This window comes from Phocoena sinus, chromosome 19, assembly GCF_008692025.1.
Source record: "Phocoena sinus isolate mPhoSin1 chromosome 19, mPhoSin1.pri, whole genome shotgun sequence".
Taxonomy (NCBI): Eukaryota; Metazoa; Chordata; class Mammalia; order Artiodactyla; family Phocoenidae; genus Phocoena; species Phocoena sinus.
The window spans coordinates 25,376,352-25,396,310 of NC_045781.1; the positions used below are offsets into that span (position 1 = coordinate 25,376,352).

A 19,959-nucleotide genomic window follows, 5' to 3' on the forward strand; every position below is an offset into this window, starting at 1 on the left:
TTGGTTTGTTCAAATCAGCATCTAAGTAGGATCCATATATTGTTCTTAGCTGATATTTTGGTCTCTTAAATACATATATTTTAACGGGGTTAGTGAGATTTAATTCACATACCATACAGTTCACCCATTTAAAGTATACAATTCAGTAGTTTTTAGTATACTGACAGATTCTTAAATCTCTGAATTTATAACATTTCCCCTGCCTGCCCGCCTTTCCCCATACTATTTATTCATCGAAGAAGCTATCGGGTTTCCCTGGTGGCGCAGTGGTTGAGAATCCGCCTGCCAATGCAGGGGACACGGGTTCAAGCCCTGGTCCAGGAAGATCCCACATGCCGCGGGGCAACTAAGCCCGCGCACCACAACTACTGAGCCTGCACTCTAGAGCCCGCGAGCCACAATTACTGAACCCATGAGCCACAACTACTGAGCCCGAATGCCCAGAGCCTGTGCTCTGCAACTAGAGAAGCCACCACAATGAGAAAGCCGTGCACTGCAACGAAGAGTAGCCCCTGCTCGCCGCAACCAGAGAAGAGCCCGCGTACACCCAAAAATAAAGACCCAATGCAGCCAAAAATAAAAAATAAAGTAATTAAATTTTTTAAAAACCCAGAAAACGCCATAATATTAAAAAAAAGAAGAAGAAGAAGAAGATGCTGTCATCTGTCCTAAAGAATTTCCCCCATTCTCAGATATGGCTGCTTTAACAATGTTATTATTTAACAGGTCCCTCTGTCTCCCATATTGCCTATAAATTGGGAGCTAGGTCTAGAGCCTTAATTAGATTCAGAATCAGATCGTTTAGGCAAAAATAATTCACAGTGCTGTATGTATATTCTACTTTTATATCACAAATCACATATTGTTGTAAAATAGTGATGTTAAGATTAATCAGTGGATTCACTTGTAGCAACCAGTGATTTTTGTTGTATGGATCCACTATTTTGCAAACCACTATAGGGTTTGCAAAATGGAGATATCCTAATTTTGTCATTCCTTTTAAAGCATTTATTAGCTGTGATTCTTCTGTAAATAAAAACTTCCTATTTCATCAATTAGTTGGTAACTTTGAAATAAATTTCATACCGAAAAAGATAGGGTATGATTCTCCCTTCCCCCACCCCACCCTTTTTTCTAGAATAATGAGTTGGTGTCCTAGCAGTCTCTAAAAATAACCAGTTTTTTAAACCATCATTAAAAACTCATTATTAATTATTTACCCTACAGAATATAGTTAATAATTTCAAAATAATGGTATTATTACTAACAATAACACTACTGAATGCAGTTTAAGATTTCTTTGTGATTCTTCATGTCCTTAGGGAAAAAAATCCCTCTAGGACTACACAAATTACTGTGTTTTAAAGTTGCTTGAAAAGTTCTCTTTGTGGCTTGTTATAAAGTTAGCTTCAGTTGTTTCAGCTTTTATTAAAGCATTTTTTGTTTGCTTTAATTTTTATTTTTTAATTATATAAAATATTTACACAGTTTCAGAGTTAAAACTGAAACAAGGTATATTCAGAGAAAAATATGGTATATACATACTATGGAATAGTATTCAGCTTTAAAGAAGAATGAAATTCTGATACATGCTACTGCATGGATGAACCTTGAAGACATTATGCTAAATGAAAGACACAAAAGGACAAGTATTGTATGAATCCTCTTATGAGGGACCTAGAGTAGTTAAATTTGTGGGACAGAAAGTAGAACAGTGGTTACCAGGGGTTGGGGTAAGGGTGGGGTGTGTGGGGAGACGTTGTTTAACGGGTACAGTGTTGCAGTATGGAACAATGAAGAAGTTCTGGGGATGGATGGTGGTGTTGCACCAACAACAGTGTGAACGTACTGTACTTACTACCACTGAACTGTACTTTTAAATATGGTTGAAATGGTAAGTTTTACGTATATTTTATCCCCAAAAAGAATATATATATGTATATATTTAGAGAGGTCTAGCTTCTGTCCCTTTGCCCCTGTTCTTTCCTTTGTGCCATTGGTAATCATCCTTTTTGATTTTTTAATTTATCATTCTATTGTTCTTTTTTGGAAAACATAAGCAAAATATGTATGTATTTCAGTCCTTTTTTTTTTTTTTTTTTTTTTTGCGGTACGCGGGCCTCTCACTGTTGTGGGCTCTCCCGTGGCGGAGCACAGGCTCCGGACGCACAGGCTCAGTGGCCGTGGCTCATAGGCCTAGCCGCTCCGCGGCATGTGGGATCCTCCCGGACCGGGGCACGAACCCGTGTCCCTTGCATCAGCAGGCGGACTCTCAACCACTGCACCATCAGGGAAGCCCCACTCCTTTCCTTAAAAGTAGTGCTTTTGTACTTTGCTCTTCTCCCTTATTAATCACCATAGACATGTTTCTCATTTCCTTTTTACAGCTTCATATCACTCCATTGTGTACATAGTCCATATTCAACATGTCTGCATCGATGGATATTGTAGTTGTTTCCAGTCTTTTGCTATTACAAATAGAACTGCAGTGAATAGCCTTTTTACAGAAGTTCTGTTGTGTTTTTTGCCATTGTGTCTTTGGGATCGATTCCTAGAATTGGGCTTGCCGGCTCAGAGAACAGATGGATTTGTAGCTTTGCTCTGGGTATTGCTGTAGTCCCCTCCTTAGAGTCTGAGCCGTTTCGAATCTCCACCAGCAGCGTTTGAGAGTGCCTGTTCTGCCAGAGCCTCACCAGAAGAATATGTTGTCAGAATGTTGGATTTTAAGTGGTCTGATGGGTGAGAAATTATATCTCAATTTTAATTTGCATTTCTCTTACTGTGAGGAGGTTGGACATCTTTTCATGTGTCTTAAGGGCCTTTGCATTTCTTTTTCTGTAACTTTTCCCATCTTTTGCCAGTTTTGCTATCGGGTCTGTGGTCTTTTTCCTCTGTGTGTATAAGGGCAAATCCTAGGGCTTTGCCCCCAGTCTACTGAAGCAGAAACTCTGGGGAGGGGCCCAGAGATGTCTGTGTTTTAACAAGTCCTCTAGGTGATTGTCATGCACTCTGAAGTTTGAGAACTACAGTTCTAAACCGTCCTCACTGCTTCCTTTCTAAAATCCTCCAGTTCTGAGTACCATGTCACTAGACCACACCACCCCACCTCTCTTGGTTACAGTCACCCACCATCCCCAAGGGTACCCCTCGTTCCTTGAAGATTCCTGCTGTTGGTTTCTGTTACTTTTCACTGGTCCCGTCATGATTCTAGGTGATTTCAGAATCCACGTGGATGTTCTTCCCAGGAACCTGGCTTCGCAGTTCTTGGGCCTCCTTTCCTCTGGTGGCCTGTCTTCCTTCTGTCCTTAGTCATTGCATGGCCACACCTCTAGAGCAGTGCTAACCCAGACTTGGCCCTGTTCCAGAGTTTAATGGGAAGTCTCTGGTGTTTTACTGTTAAATATAGTACATGATGTTGGCCTCTAATATATACTCTTTAAATTTTTTCTCTTTGTATATTTGAGAATTTTTTTCAAGAACGTAACTTCTAAAAAAAAAAGAACATAACTTCTGACCCTCAGTTTCTATGAAAGGCAAAGTGACATTTGCACTCTCTTGTGATACCTGTGTCCACTTGTGTGTTCAAATCAGCTTAAAATGAAAATTACCACTACTTGGTGGAAGCACTATATAATTTAATGGGTTTTACAATCTTTATTAATTTACCATAACACACAAATCTCAGAGTCAGTTCTTACCTTGTATAGATTTCAGCCCATTTTTATTAAAGCTGCATGGTCCTATTTACATTTTTTATGATCAACGTTGAAAAGAAATGAGAATCTCTTTGGTCTGTGTACCTCTGAATGAAAGTCTTCAAATGAGACAAATAGGATCTGAAGGTTCTTTTACAGGCTTACAGCCATGGGATAGAAAAAGTGGTGACAGTGACATGAGCAGGCCTCGTCCTAGTTCAGAGTTACCAACGTTATTGATGAGTGATTAGAATATGTAATAACTGCTCCACCGAGAGTGTGTGTCACTTGTAGCATCGCGCCTCTTGCAGAAGAGGCTCCTGCCAATCCCGTTGCACATGCTGTTGGAATTGGCTGAGGTTAACATGCTAAATACTCTCTCCTTCTCTTTCAACAGTGCATGACTCCCGACCAGCTGTTGACACTATGCAGAGCAGGCATCCATAGTAGTAATGTTGGGGTGAGGGTAAATGTGGTTAGTATTTTAGGAATCACTGGCAGCGTCCTAGCCAAAGAAGATGGCACACTTGACACTCTTAAGGTAAAAACAATATGCTTCCAACCTAAATCATTAAGTCATTAGAAATGGGAGAAGAGTGACTATTGGTGTGGGATTTTAAAAACTTCTGTGGACTTCATGAGAAGAAATCATATCAAGAAGTTGCTTACTGGGGACTTCTCTGGCGGTCCAGTGGTTAAGACTTCAAGCTTCCAATGCAGGGGGTATGGGTTTGCTCCCTGGTCAGGGAACTAAAATCCCGCCTACCGTGCGGCACAGCCAAAAAATAAAACTAAAAAAATATATATATATATATGTATTGCAAGAAAAAGAAAAGTTGCTTACTAAGGTATATTATTAAAACATACCCTTTGGCTTAATCTAACTCCATGAATCAGATAGGTACTTGAAGAGTTGTCACATTTTGCCATTTAACTTTACTCCGGAGATGTTTTATCAAATAAATTTGTCTTCAGTGGAAGGCCAGGGTTCAGAGTTGTTCAGGATGCCTCTGCCTTTGCTGTTGCGTTGGATGTGTACATGTTGTATTCTCCTCCTGATGAAGGAACAGTCCAGACAGCTTCCTCAGCACACCAGGCTGTAGTGCATTCTGCACGAAGCCACCCAGTTCATCCTAAGACCTCTCATAAATTTTAAGCAGCAACTCTGGTAGTGCCAGCACACTAGGAACTCACTCAGCATGTTTGCTTCCAGCACTTTATCTCAACAAGTTGCTTAGGAACTGCACTGCCAGAGATACAGCCTAGTAACTAAAAGAACAGTAATAGTAAAATTACCCTCTGTTGTGCTAATCATCATTGCTGAAGTGTAGATTGCTGATAATGGATTATAAACTGATTATTATAAAGTATTTTCTTAACTTGCTAAGAGCTAAACAACGTGACTGGTATTTTTTAGAAGCTTATTTTGAAATGGTGATACATGCATATAGCAAAACATTTAGGAAAGCAGAAAAGAATCTATAGTGCAAAGACACATCTCCACTCCTAAACATCCGGTTCCCCTAGTTCCACTCTAGAGAGGCAGCCACTGTTACCCGTCTCTTCTGTGTCATTCCAGGGATTTTGATTATATATAGACACCAAGTGAGAGAGCATGGCCGTGTGGCTCTGTATGTGTACACATATACCGATGAGCATGTGTAGGTGTAATCACTTCCCACCCCTTTAGACTGTAAGGTCCAAGGTCCACTTCAGGGGAACAGCGAGTTTTTCTCAGGCATAACATAAGATTTCTAAAATATTTTTATTTAGTCACATTTTCAAGCATGAAGAAAAGTAGAAAGTACAGTAAATTTTTGTATAGCCATCAAGCGTATTTAAGAATTACTAGTTTTCTATCATATATACTTCAAGTAGTTGCTCTGCTGAGTGTGTTAAAGACATCCTGGTATTTTGCCCCCATGGGTTCAGTATGCATATCTTAACAAGAGGGACACTCTCTTATATAACCACCATTATGCTGTACACAATTAACAGTTATTTCTTAATATGTCTAATACCTGGTCCATATTCAGAACTTTCCAGTTGTTCCAAAAATATCTATTTGTGGATGGTTTGTTTAAACCAGGATCTAAGTAAAGTCTACATGTTGTGCCTGTTTGGGGGTCTTCTAAGCCTCTCTTCATCTAGAGCTGTGCTCCTTCTTGCGCCACCTCCCAACCCCTGTTTTCTCCTCAGCTCCCGGGTTGGTTGTGGCTCATAATGTTCAGCTTCTGGATTTGTCTGATTGCTTCCTTGTGACATTAGGTTTGTTCCTTTATCCTCTGAATCTCCCGCAAGATGGAAGTTAGATCTAAAAGCTAGGTTCGATTCCGATTAATCTTTTCAGTAAAACTACTTCGTAGGCGATGCTGTATATTTCATGTTGTATGATAAGATACTAAATTTAAATACTATCCTAGAGGTTATCTAGACCACTTATATTCAGATGAGAAAATTGAGGCCCAGCATGGGTAACGGGACTGTCCCAGAGTCACCCCGTTATTTATGGCAGAGCTGGAGTTTGGACTCAGCATTTCTTAAATTTATTTTATTTTATTTTATTTTATTTTATTTTGGGCTGTGTTGGGTCTTCGTTGCTGTGCGCGGGCTTTTCTCTGGTTGTGGTGAGCGGGGGCTACTCTTTGTCGCGGTGTGCAGGCTTCTCATTGCGGTGGCTTCTCTTGTTGCGGAGCACGGGGCTCTAGGCGCGTGGGCTTCAGTAGTTGTGGCTTGTGGGCTCTAGAGCGCAGGCTCAGTAGCTGTGGCGCACGGGCTTAGTTGCTCCGCGGCATGTGGGATCTTCCCAGACCAGGACTCGAACCTGTGTCCTCTGCATTGGCATGCAGAGTCTCAACCACTGTGCCACCAGGGAAGCCCTGGACTCAGCATTTCCACTCTCCCACCCGTAATACAGATGTGCACATCGCCCTTAAGACATAAAGTGTGAAGCAGAACAGCCAGAATAACTTTACTCTTAAACAGTTCTTTGCAGGTTGGGAATGGTCTGTTCATTAGCTAGCTAATTGTGAAAAAAATGGGTAGATGTTAAAAATCATCACAGTGATGCAAAATGAGATTATGTGCTCTTTAGTTTTTTAATTGTCTTAGAGTGTTTTTCATGTAATTTAAAAAGCAGGGGCTTCCCTGCTGGCGCAGTGGTTAAGAATCCGCCTGCCAATGCAGGGGACATGGATTGGAGCCCTAGGCCGGGAAGATCCCATGTGCTGTGGAGCAGCTAGGCCCGTGCGCCACAACTGCTGAGCCTGTGCTCTAGAGCCCGCGAGCTGCAACTACTGAGCCCGTGTGCCACAACTACTGAAGCTCACGCACCTAGACCCCGTGCTCTGCAACAAGAGAAGCCACTGCAATGAGAAGCCCACGCACTGCAACGAAGAGTAACCCCTGCTCGCCACAACTAGAGTTGTGTCCTCCTGCAGCAATGAAGACCCAATGCAGCCAAAAATAAATAAATTAATTAATTAAAAAAAAATTTTTAAAAGGAGGGTTTTTTGTTACAGATAATATTTATATGCATTTTGAGACCATGGGAAAAGCCTTTTTGATGGAGATGGGGAAATTTTAATAACTTCCAATATCTGTCTTTCATATATCATTTATGGATCTTAATTCATTTTATTTAGGAATATAAACTCTAAGATTTTAAATTTATCTTGCTTTTGTTATACTTGGTATTTTTATAAATATGTGTTGACTTTGAGCTTTTTAAAGTTTTAATTTTTGCCTAGCATTTATTTATGGGCCACACAGCATGGCTTGTGGGATCTTAGTTCCTCAACCAAGGATCACACCCACGCCCCCTGCAGTGGAAGTACAGAGTCTTAACCACTGGACTGCCAGGAAAGTCCCTCCCTAGCATTTTTATGTAAAATTTTATGCATGAATTGTTGTCACCTTTAGAGTTAGTACTTATTTCGAAAGCTGACTTAGGATGTTGGATGGTAACTGTGTTTTGTTGTCTCCAGACCATCGGGTGCTTTCTGCTTGAGGTTGCCACCAAAGATCCCTCCCTTGTAGTAGCAGGAGAGGCTTTGGATGCCCTCTTTGATGTTTTTGCAGATGGTAAAGAAGCTGAAAGGGCCTCAGTTCAAATTAAATTGTTATCTGCTCTGAAAGAATTCCAGCCAGTCTTCAAAATGAAGGTATGTAGCATTTTATTTAGAAATGCTGAAGTCTCAGCTTTCTATGGGAGGAGGGTGTGTGTGGTTCCCTCCGTGCAATCTCAGTGATTCATATAGCACTCCATCCCCAGTTCTGTGTAAACACTTGTTGGCTGAGTCAGGGCTCAGTCTCCCTTTCTGTTGAATCACTGTGATATGAGCCAAAATGGTGTCGACACGTTCCTCTTTCTGCAGCGGTTTAGAAATGTTAACAGTGCTTATGTGTAAGCACTACAGTTTGGCCTGCAAAGCACTTTCATAGACATGTTGTATTTATTTTATATCATGTAATGCATTATAGGCTGATTTCATTGTTACGAATATTTCCCTTTGGTGCTCTGAAAAAAAGGCAAACAAGCTCCAAGTTAGACTCTAATGGAGAACGTAGCTACCTTCATTTGCCCTTTTATTGATTGATTGATTGACTGATTCATCAGAAGCATCAAAGCTAACTTTGAGTCAAAAAAATAATGTTCAAAAACTGTTTTAATGGTTGGGGGAAGGCAACCAGAAATTTTAAAAACAGCGTTTGATCACATGTCCACGAATGTAAGTTTATCAACTCTCCTCTTATCTAAATCTCTATTTCATTTTGAGAAATAAAAATATTTGTATTTTTTGCTTTTACATTTTAAGTTAAACTTTTGCTTTTAAAGCTTTGTCAAGAGAATAGAGGCTTTAATGGAAAAGTAGCTTACTTTTGTTGCTTTCCAATACGTGTTTCTTTTCTCTAACAAGCTTCTAAGGCAGAATTCAGTTCCTGTGGCCAGAGCTCTGTGATAAGTTTTTAGGTGAATGGGATTGTATGTTTAGAAATTTAAACTTTTTGAATTTTTTTTAAGGCATAAAAAATAGTTTTCTTTTGCAGAAGAAAAAAATAGCACATGCCATGCACATTCTGTGTCACAGTTACATCAGTATTAGTTTAGGAACATTAATAATTGGTTTGTTTTTAACATTTTCATGTTTTGGCATCCCACATTTAAAAATGTAGCGATAGTGGCTGACACTTACTGAGTTAAGCTTCACCAGTAGGTGACTTTAGTCTTGAGGGGGGAAAATTGATCAGTTTACTCTTAATTATGCTTTGTTTAAGCCTGTAGTTTTGTTTGTTTCTTTGTCTGGCTTTTGTTTTGTTTTGAGATGTAATTGACATATAGTGTCAGTTTTAGGTATACAACATAATAATTTGATATGTGTACCTATTGCAAAATGATTACCGCAATAAGTTTAGTTAACATTCATCACCACACATAGTTACAGATTTTTTTCTTGTAATGAAAACTTACAAGACCTACTCTCTTAGTCACTTTCAGATATATAGTACGGTGTTGTTAACTGTCATCACCTTGCTATACATTACATCCCCAGGACGTATTTCTCTTATACAGTTGATCCTTGAATAACACGGGGCAGATCCACTCAAATACACAGATTTTCTTCCGTGGTAAATACTACAGTACCCCATGATCCGCAGTTGGTTGAATCCGTGGCCAACAGTAAACTTATTCCCAGGTTTTTGACTGGCGGGTGGGGAGTGGACGCCCTAACCACTGCATTGTTCAGGGGTCAGCTGGAACTGAAGTGTGTACCTTTTGACCACCTTCACCCATTTTACCCACCCCGATCCCAAAGGCCTAGTGTTTATTTTTTAAGCAGTGAGAAGTTTTATTCCCACCTGTTCCCTGTCTCATGGGTAACCAAACTGAATGGTGTTTCTCTAAGCAAAGACAAATGCACCTTAATATTTTCCCCCTTCATTATCCAAAAGGTAGTATAATATATTAACATTCCTGTACTTTATGTGCTTTTACTTAACACTGTCTCCTAGAGACATTTCCATACCAGTACGTGGAGGGTGTCCACATTGTTCTTAAAGATCACAGGCCCTTTAAACTTCTGAAAAAGCAGTCTGCATGGTAAGGAGAAGATGTCCCCTTTCCCTGCAGCTGCAAGGAAAGCAGGTGCAGTTGAGCCATCAGACTGTGTAGAAGCGAACGCTTCGAGAGCAGCGATGTAAACTGTGAGCTAGGAAAGCAACCCCTAACCTCTGGAATGTCCATTGTTCTGATTGATTTTCCTACTTAGTATGCATTGCAGTGAGGGTGATATTTAATTGTTTTTCTTTTCTCGAAGCCATAAAGCCCTGATGAAATTTCTCTGTTAGCCAGAATGGCAACATGTAGTTTTTTATATGAAGCTCCTTTGTGAATGAAGCCACAGTTGCATTAAAGGCTGTTTGGTATATATTTAGCCCCAAATTGCATCTCAGCACAATACAATGCATTTTACCAAAAAAACTTCTTGAGAGCAGCTGTCCTCAAAAGTGTCCGGTATCCGCAGCGCCAGCATCACCTGGTAACTTGTTACAAATGCAAATTCTCAGGCCCAGCTCCAGACCTACTGAAAATCAGAAACTGTGTGGATAGGCCCACCAGTCTGGTTTTTAACAAGCCTTCCAGATGCTAAAATTTGAGAACCATGGCTCTGGATTAGAGGTGAGGTATAGTTCACATACCATACAACTCATTCTTTTAAAGTCTACAATTCAGTTGTTCTTGTAACTATCATTTAAAAGGTGTACAATCTTAATTTATCTTTATTATGGCTAATGTACTGTGTTCCATCACCTTGGAAGTGAAAATGTTTCACCAAAATCTGACTGCTGTTTGTTCTAAAAATAAATACACCGCAAATTAAATGCTTTCTTATTTAAAGGAATTAGTGATATATACCAAATCAGATATGATATTTTTTTGGCAGTTACGGAAAGAAGGGAGAGCTAAATACAGTCCAGATCAGCTGTGTGTTCTCGACAACGTGAAGATGAACTTGAGAAGGTTTGTCGCTTATCAAGAAACTGTTGAGAAAAAACTGACTACTTGAAAGAGACCAGTCCTCGCCTCAGAGCGTTCAAAGCTGAAGAATACTAGAGGGTTTCCTTTCAGTGTGTGTGTTCCTGAAAGTCATTTTTTAATGCCTGTACACTAGTTTGAAGTTCATAAAAACTCCAGAACCTGTCAGAAACTCTTTAAAAGCTCTGGGATCTGTGTGGCATTTCTAGTGCTCTCAGAAATGTTTCCGGCATATTTTAATCACTGGAAACACGAAGAGTGGAAACACAAGGAAATCTCAGGCGCTTCTTCATGAGCAGTGAAGACACTTCCAAACAATCATGTTTTCCTTGAATTTTGCAAAAAATGAAAATCCGAAGCATTGCTTGGATGCTCTTTTAAGCCATTATCATTTTATATTAGCTAAGTCTTAAATGAAATATGAAGACAAGCTTTATAAATTTTTTTTGGTATGAAGTATATCAATTATGCTTACCTTTTGTGAAGAGGGGAGTGAGTTGGAGTCATATACCACTATTTAGCAGACTGTACTACTAGCTAATGAGCTCATGAGGTCATCGTCGTCCTCTGTACAAAAGGATCTGATCGGATACTGCTTTGGACCATCACTCCTTATTTAATTGGAATTTAAATGGAATCAGAATTGGAAGAATATGTTTTTTAATAAATAAATTTTTAATTGAAAGCTTTGTGTCTTGGAAGATCTTTTTTAAAATATCAGATAATCCTATTACTGCGTGTTTGCTTGCTAATGGGTCTTGCTTTGAATATATGTGTGCTATTAAAAACAAGACTTTATACCAAGAATCTCCAGCATTACTGTCAGTGTCCTTGAGGTAGTACGGTGACAGGTGGAGCAAAGGGAGGGAGCTTCAGTGCGCATCACTGTCGGAGTGGGGCCCCTGGACCAGGTCTGTTGTCTGTCCATTTGCCTGATCAGAAGAGTTGTTGGAGATTTGAAAATTTACCCACTGTAGATCTCAGTTGACCTGTTAAAAGGCCCAATACCCAGCACAGGACTTAACTTTAGTTAACCTCCATCACCTCACATACATTTTTTTTCCTTGTGATAAGAACCTTTAGCATCGACTCTCAGCAACTTTCAAATGTGCAATACGGTATTGTTAACTGTGGTCCCCGTGCTGTACATGACATGCCCAGTCACTTATAATTGGAAGTCTGTACCTTTTGTCAACCTTCACCCATTTTGCTTGCCCCCCACTGCTCACCTCGGCGGCTAACAATCTATTCTCTCTATGCATTCAGTTGTTTGGTTTTCGGGTGTTTTTTTGTTTGTTTTTTTAGATTCCACATATAAGTGAGATCATACAGTATTTGTTTTTCTCTGATGTATTTCACTTAGCCTAATGTCCTCAAGGTCTACCCACATTGTCACAAATGGCAGGATTTCCTTCTTTTTTATGGCTGAATACTATCCCATTGTGTATATACACTACATTTTCTTTACCCATACGTCCACTGATGGGCGTTTAGGTTGTTTCCATGTCTTGGCTACTGTGAATAATGCTACAATGAACAAATGGTGCATGTATCTTTTTTTTAATAAATGTATGTATGTATGTATGTATTTATTTATGGCTACGTTGGGTCTTCGTTGATGCCTGGGGGCTTTCTCCAGTTGCGGCAAGCAGGGGCTACTCTTAGTTGTGGTGCACAGGCTTCTCATTGTGGTGGCTTCTCTTGTTGCGGAGCATGGGCTGTAGGTTTGTGGGCTTCAGTATTTGTGGCTTGCGGGCTCTAGAGCGCAGGCTCAGTAGCTGTGGCGCGTGGGCTTAGTTGCTCCGCGGCATGTGGGATCTTTCCCGACCAGGGCTCGAACCCGTGTCCCCTGCATTGGCAGGCGGATTCTTAACCACTGCACCACCAGGGAAGTCCTGCAGATATCTTTTTGAGACAGTGATTTCATTTCCTTCAGATCTATACCCAGAGGTGGAATTGCTGTATCATATGGTGGTTCTATTTTGAATTTTCTGAGGAATCTCCCTACTGTGTTCATAGTGGCTACACAGTTTACTTTCCCACCAGTATTGCACAAGGGTTCCCTTTTCTTCACATCCTCACCAACACATATCTCTTGTCTTTTTGAAAATAGCCATTGTAGCAGGTGTGAAGTGATAGCTCATTGTGGTTTTGAGAGACAAATTCTTCCAATGAAGAAGAGTTGCAGAGTTCTCCCTGCTTCAGATATTTATAGCATATATTCATTTTCAAGGAGGATAAAATTTCCAATTTTGTAATCTTTCCCACACTTTCCAACCTATAAACATTATGCAAAATAACTAGCACAGGGCTTAGTACGTAGCAGGCTCTCGATAAATATTTGTCGAACAAATAAATGTTAGTGATTTTCTGTCTTAATAAGCAAGCTTGTTGCAGTTTTTGAATGCAGAATCACCCTATGGAACAGTGGAACGTGAGTTATTACATTGGAAATGTGCCATCCCCCCAATGTTTTAGGCTCTGAGGCATTAAGAGTCTGTACTGCTACCATTTAATTTTGCTACTCAGAACAACAATAAAGATAGGAAAAGATTAAATATACTCTACAGCTGTTTACATAATAGCTCAGCAAGCGTATGAATATTATTCATGGCACAGTAAAATAGAAACTGTAGTTTTTTATGTAGGACAAAAAAGTCTGCTTTAAAATACAGTTATTTGCAAATTATCCAGAATAGTCCATTAAGCATATACACTCTTTTAAGAGTTGAAGTATAAGCTCATGTGAGAGCCTTTTTTCTAGAAAATATTTTTAAGTGTCCAACCTGCCATGGCATGTTTATCCAAGGAAATAAAAATCACTGCTTTACTTCTCTCTTTTTCTTTTTGCCTTTAAGATGGAAACTCATTTTAAGATAGAATTGATTTTGAAATATTAGTCATTTAATTACATTTCTTTATCTGTAGTTTTATCTTTTGCCTTTATCTAGTCTTTCAAAGGAATACCTTTGAGTAATCAAGATAGGGAAAGTCCTTATCTCTTCAGCGTTCCTGTTCAGCCAGTTCTGTTGCAGGCTTGCTTCCTGCCTTTTTGCAATTGCATGGACCAATACTTGATTGTACAGGCAGACCTCGGAGATGTTGCCAATACTGGTCCAGACAACCGCGTCAAAGCAAATATTGTAATAAAGTGAGTCACCAATTTTTTGATTTCCCAGTGCATAAGTGCACAATAGCATTATGTTTAAAAAATAATGTACATAATTTTTTTTACTTTTTGGCTGCGTTGGGTCTTCGTTGCTGCGCACGGGCTTTCTCTGGTTGTGGCCAGCGGGGGCTACTCTCCGTTGCGGTGCGTGGGCTTCTCATTGCGGTGGCTTCTCTTGTTGGGGAGCACGGGCTCTAGGCGCATGGGCTTCGGTAGTTGCAGCACGTGGGCTCAGTAGGTGCGGCACGTGGGCCCTAGAGCACGCGGGCTTCAGTTGTTGTGGCGCGTGGGCTCAGTAGTTGTGGCTCGTGGGCTCTAGAGCGCAGGCTCAGTAGTTGTGGCGCACGGGCTTAGTTGCTCCACGGCATGTGGGATCTTCCAGGACCAGGGATCGAACCCGTGTCCCCTGCATTGGCAGGCAGATTCTTAACCACTGCGCCACCAGGGAAGTCCTACATACCTTAATTTTAAAATACTTTATTGTTAAAAAATGCTACCCATCATCTGAGCCTTCAGTGAGTTGTAATCTTTTTCGCTGGTGGAGGCTCTTGCCTGGATGTTGATGCTGCTGACTGACCCGGCTGGTGGTTGCTGAAGGCTGGGGGCGCTGTGGCAATTTTTTAAGTCACCAGTGAAGCATCTCTTGACGCCTCCTTTCACAAACAAAGTTCTTTGTAGCATGCAAAGCTTTTGATAGCATTTTATCCACTTCTTTCAAAATTAGAGTCAGTCCTCTCAAACCCTACTGCTTCCTTGTCAACTAAGTTTTTGCTCGTCCATAAGAAGTAACTCCTCGTCCATTAAAGTTTTATAATGAGACTGCAGCAATTCAGTCACATCTTCGGACTCCACTTGTGATTCTAGTTCTCATGCCGTTCCTACCACATCGGCAGTAACTTCCTTCACTGAAATCCTGAAATCCTCAAAGTCATCCATTAGAGTTGGAGTCAACTTCTTCCAAACTCCTGTTAATATTGATGTTTTCATCTCTTACCATGAATCATGAATATTTTTAATGGCATCTAGAATGGTGAGTCCTTTCCACAAGGTTTTCAGTTTATTTTGCCCAGGTCCATCAGAGGAATTGCTGACTATGGCAGCTATAGCCTTACAAAATGTATTTCTTAAATAAGACTTGAAAGTGGAAATTACTCCTTTATCCATGGGCTGCAGAATGGATGCTGAGTTAGCAGGCATGAAAACAACATTAATCTCTTTGTACATCTCCATCAGAGCTCTTGGGTGACCAGGTGCATTGTCAATGAGCATTAATATTTTGAAAGGCATTTTTTTTTTTCTGAGCAGTAGGTCTCAACAGTGAGTTTAAACTATTCAGTAAACTACGTTGTAAACAGATGTGCTGTCATCCAGACTTTACTGTTTCATTTATAGAGCACAGGTAGAGTATATTTAGCATAATTCTTAAGGGTCCTAGGATTTTTGGAGTTGTAAAGGAGTATTGGGTGCAACTTAAAAAGTCACCAGCTGCATTAGCCCCTGACAAGAGACTCAGCCTGTCCTTTGAAGCTTTGAAGCCAGGCATTGACATAACGTCTCTAGCTATAAGTCCTAGACAGCATCTTCTCCCAGTATAAGGCTGTTTCATCTACATCGGAAATCTGTTGTTTAGTGTAGCCACCTTCACTAATGATCTTAGCTAAATCTTCTGGATAACTTGCTGTAGCTTCTACATCAGTACTTGCTGCTCCACCTTGTCCTTTTATGTTATGGGGTTAACTTCTTTCCTTAAACCTCATGAACCAACCTCTGCTACCTTCAAACTTTCTTCTGCAGCTTCTCACCTCTCTCAGCCTTCATAGAATTAGAGAGTTAGGGCCTTGCTCTGGAATAGGTTTTGGTTTAAGGGAATGTTGTGGGTGGGTTTGATCTTCTATCCAGACCACTAAAACCATTTCAACTATAAGGTTGTTTCACTTTCTTATCATTCCTGTGTTCGGTGGAGTAGAACTTTTAATTTCCTTCAAGTACTTTTCCTTTGCATTCACAACTTGGCTAACCGTTTGGTGCAAGAGGCCAAGCTTTTGGCTGATCTAGGCTTTCCCATGCCTTCCTCACTGAGGTTAATCGTTTCTAGCTTTTGATTTAAAGTGAGAGACATGCGACGCTTCCTTTCACTTGAACACTTACAGACCAGTTAGGGTTGGTCTGTAACTACCTAATTTCAATATCTTTTTGTCTCAGGGAATAGGGAGGCCCAGTAGAGGGAGAGTAACGGAACAGCCCCGTTGGTAGAGCAGTCAGAACACACACGAAATGCAGTTTGTGGTGCCCCGAAACAATTACAATAGTAAACATCAAAGATCTTTGATCACAGATCGCTGTAACAAATATAACAGTAATGAAAATTTTGAAATATCGTGAGAATTAGCAAAATGTGACACAAACACAGAGCAAGTAAAGTTGTAAAAAACGCCGCTATCTGTGAATTGCAAGGTATGCCTAATTTAACTGATATATAGGACACGAGCAATTTTAACACTCTCTTCTCCACATCCAAAAACACTTTGTTTTCAGCAACAGTAAACTTGTATTATACTAGTTTAAAACATCCGCTTTTAGGAGCAGAACACTTCCTTCCTTTCCTTGCCATTTTATTTTTATAAAATATGGATTTATAGTATATGGTTAGTCCATATATTCTGTCCCCTTCAAAATAAAATCTGTCATCGTCTCCGTCTTGTTACTGCTTAGATTTATTTCTTTTTTAAAAATTTATTTTATTGACATGTAGTTGATTGACAATGTGTTAATTTCTGCTATACAACAAAGTAATGTGGTTATACATATATACATTCTTTTTCATATTCTTTTCCATGAGGGTTTATCACAGGATACTGAATACAGTTCCCTGTGCTATACAGTGGAACCTTGTTGTTTACCCGTTCTATATATAATAGATTGCATCTGCTAATCCCAAACTCCCAGTCCTTCCCTCCCCTACCACTCCTTCCCCTTGGCAACCACAAATCTGTTCTCTATGTCTGTGAGTCTGTTTCTGTTTCATAGATAAGTCCATTTGTGTCATATTTTAGATTCCACATATAAGTGATATCATATGGTATTTGTCTTTCTCTTTCTGACATACTTCACTTAGTATGATAATCTCTAGGCCCATCCATGTTGCTGCAAATGGCATTATTTCAGTCCTTTTTATGGCTGAGTAATATTCCATTGTATATATATGTACCACATTTTCTTTATCCATTCATCTTTCGATGGGCACTTAGGTTGTTTCATGTCTTGGCTATTGTGCTACTATGAACATAAGGGTGTATGTATCTTTTTGAATTCTAGTTTTTGAATTCTAGTTTCGTCTGGATATATACCCAGGAGTGGGATTTCTGGATCATACGGCAACTCTATTTTTAGTTTTCTGAGGAACCTCCGTACTGTTTTCCATGGTGGCTGCACCAATTTACATTCCCATCAACAGTGAGAAAAGGAGGGTTCCCTTTTCTCCACACCCTCACCGGCATTTGTTATTTGTAGATTTTTTAATGATGGCCGTTCTGACCAGTGTGAGGTGGTACCTCATTGTAAGCTTAGATTTATTTCTAAGTGTTTATTTCTATTATAAGTGGACTGTGATACTGATAGATTGTCTGCTGCCAAAGTAATTCGTGTTCCTTTGGATGGTTCTGCCCCAGGACTTGGACTGCTATGGAACCAACACCAAGTCAAGCGTTCGTGAGATATTTGTGGCAGGAGCAAGAGGCCTGTGGTCACAATGGTGTCCTCTTTGGGGCAGCAGTTTCTTGCTAGGCCGTTCCTATGGCTGCACCAGGTCCCTTGTGCCCTGTGTCTGCATTTCCTGCCCATTGAGAGAAACTGATTCTCCCTCCCTCTCATCAGTTTTGTGAGCTACCCTAGAACTTTATAATAAACTTTATTTTCTGATAGCCATGCTGTTTCTGCTGCTTGCAACCTAAAAACCCTGGTTGATAGGTATCCTTCTAGAACTTTCTGGGCACATCCATCTAGACATACATGAATATATTTTTTCTACAATAGGCACATTATGTTCTGCAGCTTGGCTTTTTTCTTTAACAGTAATTCAGGGATGTATTGTCACGTCAGAATCGTGATTAGGTCTTAGGGTAAACCTTTCTTCTTGAACGTGAAAAATCACTTCATTTCCACTGGAGCGTCTGTTAGATCTTAGCTTGATAGGTTGGGGTGAATTTGCTTTTCTAGGCCTGTTCTTTTTTTTTTTAATTGAAGTAGAGTTGATTTACGATGTTGTGTTCATTGCAGCTGTACAGCAAAGTGATTCAGTTATACATGTATATACATTCTTTTTCATATTCTTTTCCATTATGGTTTATCACAGGATACTGAATATAGTTCCCTGTGCTATACAGTGGGACCTTGCTGTTTATCCATTCAATATATAATGGTTTGCATCTCTAGGCCTGTTCTTGAGACAGCACTTTTAAACATTCTTTTGAATCTTCCAGTGGTTTGGAAAATTGAATCTCCTCATTTGTTGGACCTAATCCCCAACTTTTATTAAAAATAAACCGATAGAAACTATAAGATGGGGACCAAAGATTTTTAGAAATCTAGTACGTATTTTACAGTAGTAATTCCTAACCTTTTCTGGGTCATTAATTATGCTGAGAATCTAATGAAAATTATAGACGCTTCAAATAAATGCACTGCATTAGTTATCTCCTGTGTAACAAATTACCCCAAATTTAATAGCTTAAAGTAACAAACTTTATTATCTCACAATTTCTGTGGATCAGGAATTCAGGAGCAACTTAGCTGGGTGGTTCTGCCTCAGGGTCTCACAAGGTTGCAGTAACGATGTCATCCAGGGCTGCGGTCAGCTGAAGGCTTGACTGGGCTGGAGGGTTTCTTCCAAGGTGGCCCATTCACTTGGTTATTGGCAGGAAACCTCAGTCCTCATGACACAGCAACTGGCTTTCGCCAGAGTCAATATTCCAAGAGAGAGAGGAGAAAGCTGAGATGCCTTTTATAACCTCTTTTCTTTTCTTTTTTGTTTTTAAACATCTTTATTGGAGTATAATTGCTTTACAATGGTGTGTTAGTTTCTGCTTTATAACAAAGTGAATCAGCTATACATATACATATATCCCCGTATCTCTTCCCTCTTGCCTCTCCTTCCCTCCCACCCTCCCTATCCCACCCCTCTAGGTTGTCACAAAGCACCGAGCTGATTATAACCTATTTTCAAGAGTATGAAAAAGAATATGTATAACTGAATTGCTTTGCTGTACAGCAGAAATTAACACATTGTCAATCAACTATACTTCAATAAAATTAAAAAATTAAATAAATATAACCTATTTTCAGAAGTAACACACCATCACTCCAGCCATGTTCTATTTGTTGTAAGTGAACCGATAAGTCCAACGCACGCTCAGGAGGAGGAGAATTAGGTTCCACATCTTGAAGAAAGGAATAGCAAAGAATTGGTGGACATATTTTTAAACATACATACCTTTATTCTGCATCAGAGTTCAGATTGTTTATGGATTTTTTCAGTTCACACATGGACATCAGGTTGAGATTTGTGATTTTATACTGAGTTGGTTACTCTTCTAACTTTAAGTCAAAAAGTATTCTGTGCACTTCTACATGCAATTGTCTATTGAATTAATTTTTAAAAATTTTATTGAAGTATAGTTGATTTACAATGTTGTGTTCATTTCCACTGTACAGCAGAGTGATTCAGTTATACATATACACACATTCTTTTTCATATTCTTTTCCATTATGGTTTATCACAGGATATTGAATATAGTTCCTTGTGCTATACAGTAGGACCTTGTTGTTTATCCATCTTATACATGATAGTTTGCATCTGCTAATCCCAAACTCCCAATCCTTCCTTCCCCCATCCCCCCTCCCCGCCTCCCCCCCCCCGCAACCACAAGTCTGTTCTCTATGTCTGTGCGTCTATTTCTGTTTCATAGATAAGTTCATTTGTGTCATATTTTAGATTCCACATAGAAGTGCTATCATACGGTATTTGTCTTTCTCTTTCTGACTTACTTCACTTAGTGTGATAA

General features: G+C 39.8%; 1 protein-coding gene across 4 annotated transcripts in view; it reads left to right on the top strand.

Annotated features, from left to right (window-relative positions):
* HEATR3 (HEAT repeat containing 3) overlaps positions 1–11,416 on the top strand; it is a 37,162-nt gene extending 25,746 nt beyond the window's left edge. For 2 of the 4 annotated variants that reach the window (XM_032613782.1, XM_032613785.1), the window contains 3 exons: positions 4,093–4,236; positions 7,682–7,858; positions 10,640–11,416. In XM_032613782.1, the coding sequence (XP_032469673.1) occupies positions 4,093–4,236; positions 7,682–7,858; positions 10,640–10,762 (444 nt within the window). In that variant the 3' untranslated portion in view covers positions 10,763–11,416. The remainder of the gene's footprint in view (positions 1–4,092; positions 4,237–7,681; positions 7,859–10,639) is intronic. The other 2 variants (XM_032613784.1, XM_032613783.1) reach the window with 2 other exon arrangements.
* Positions 11,417–19,959: the final 8,543 nt, after the last annotated feature.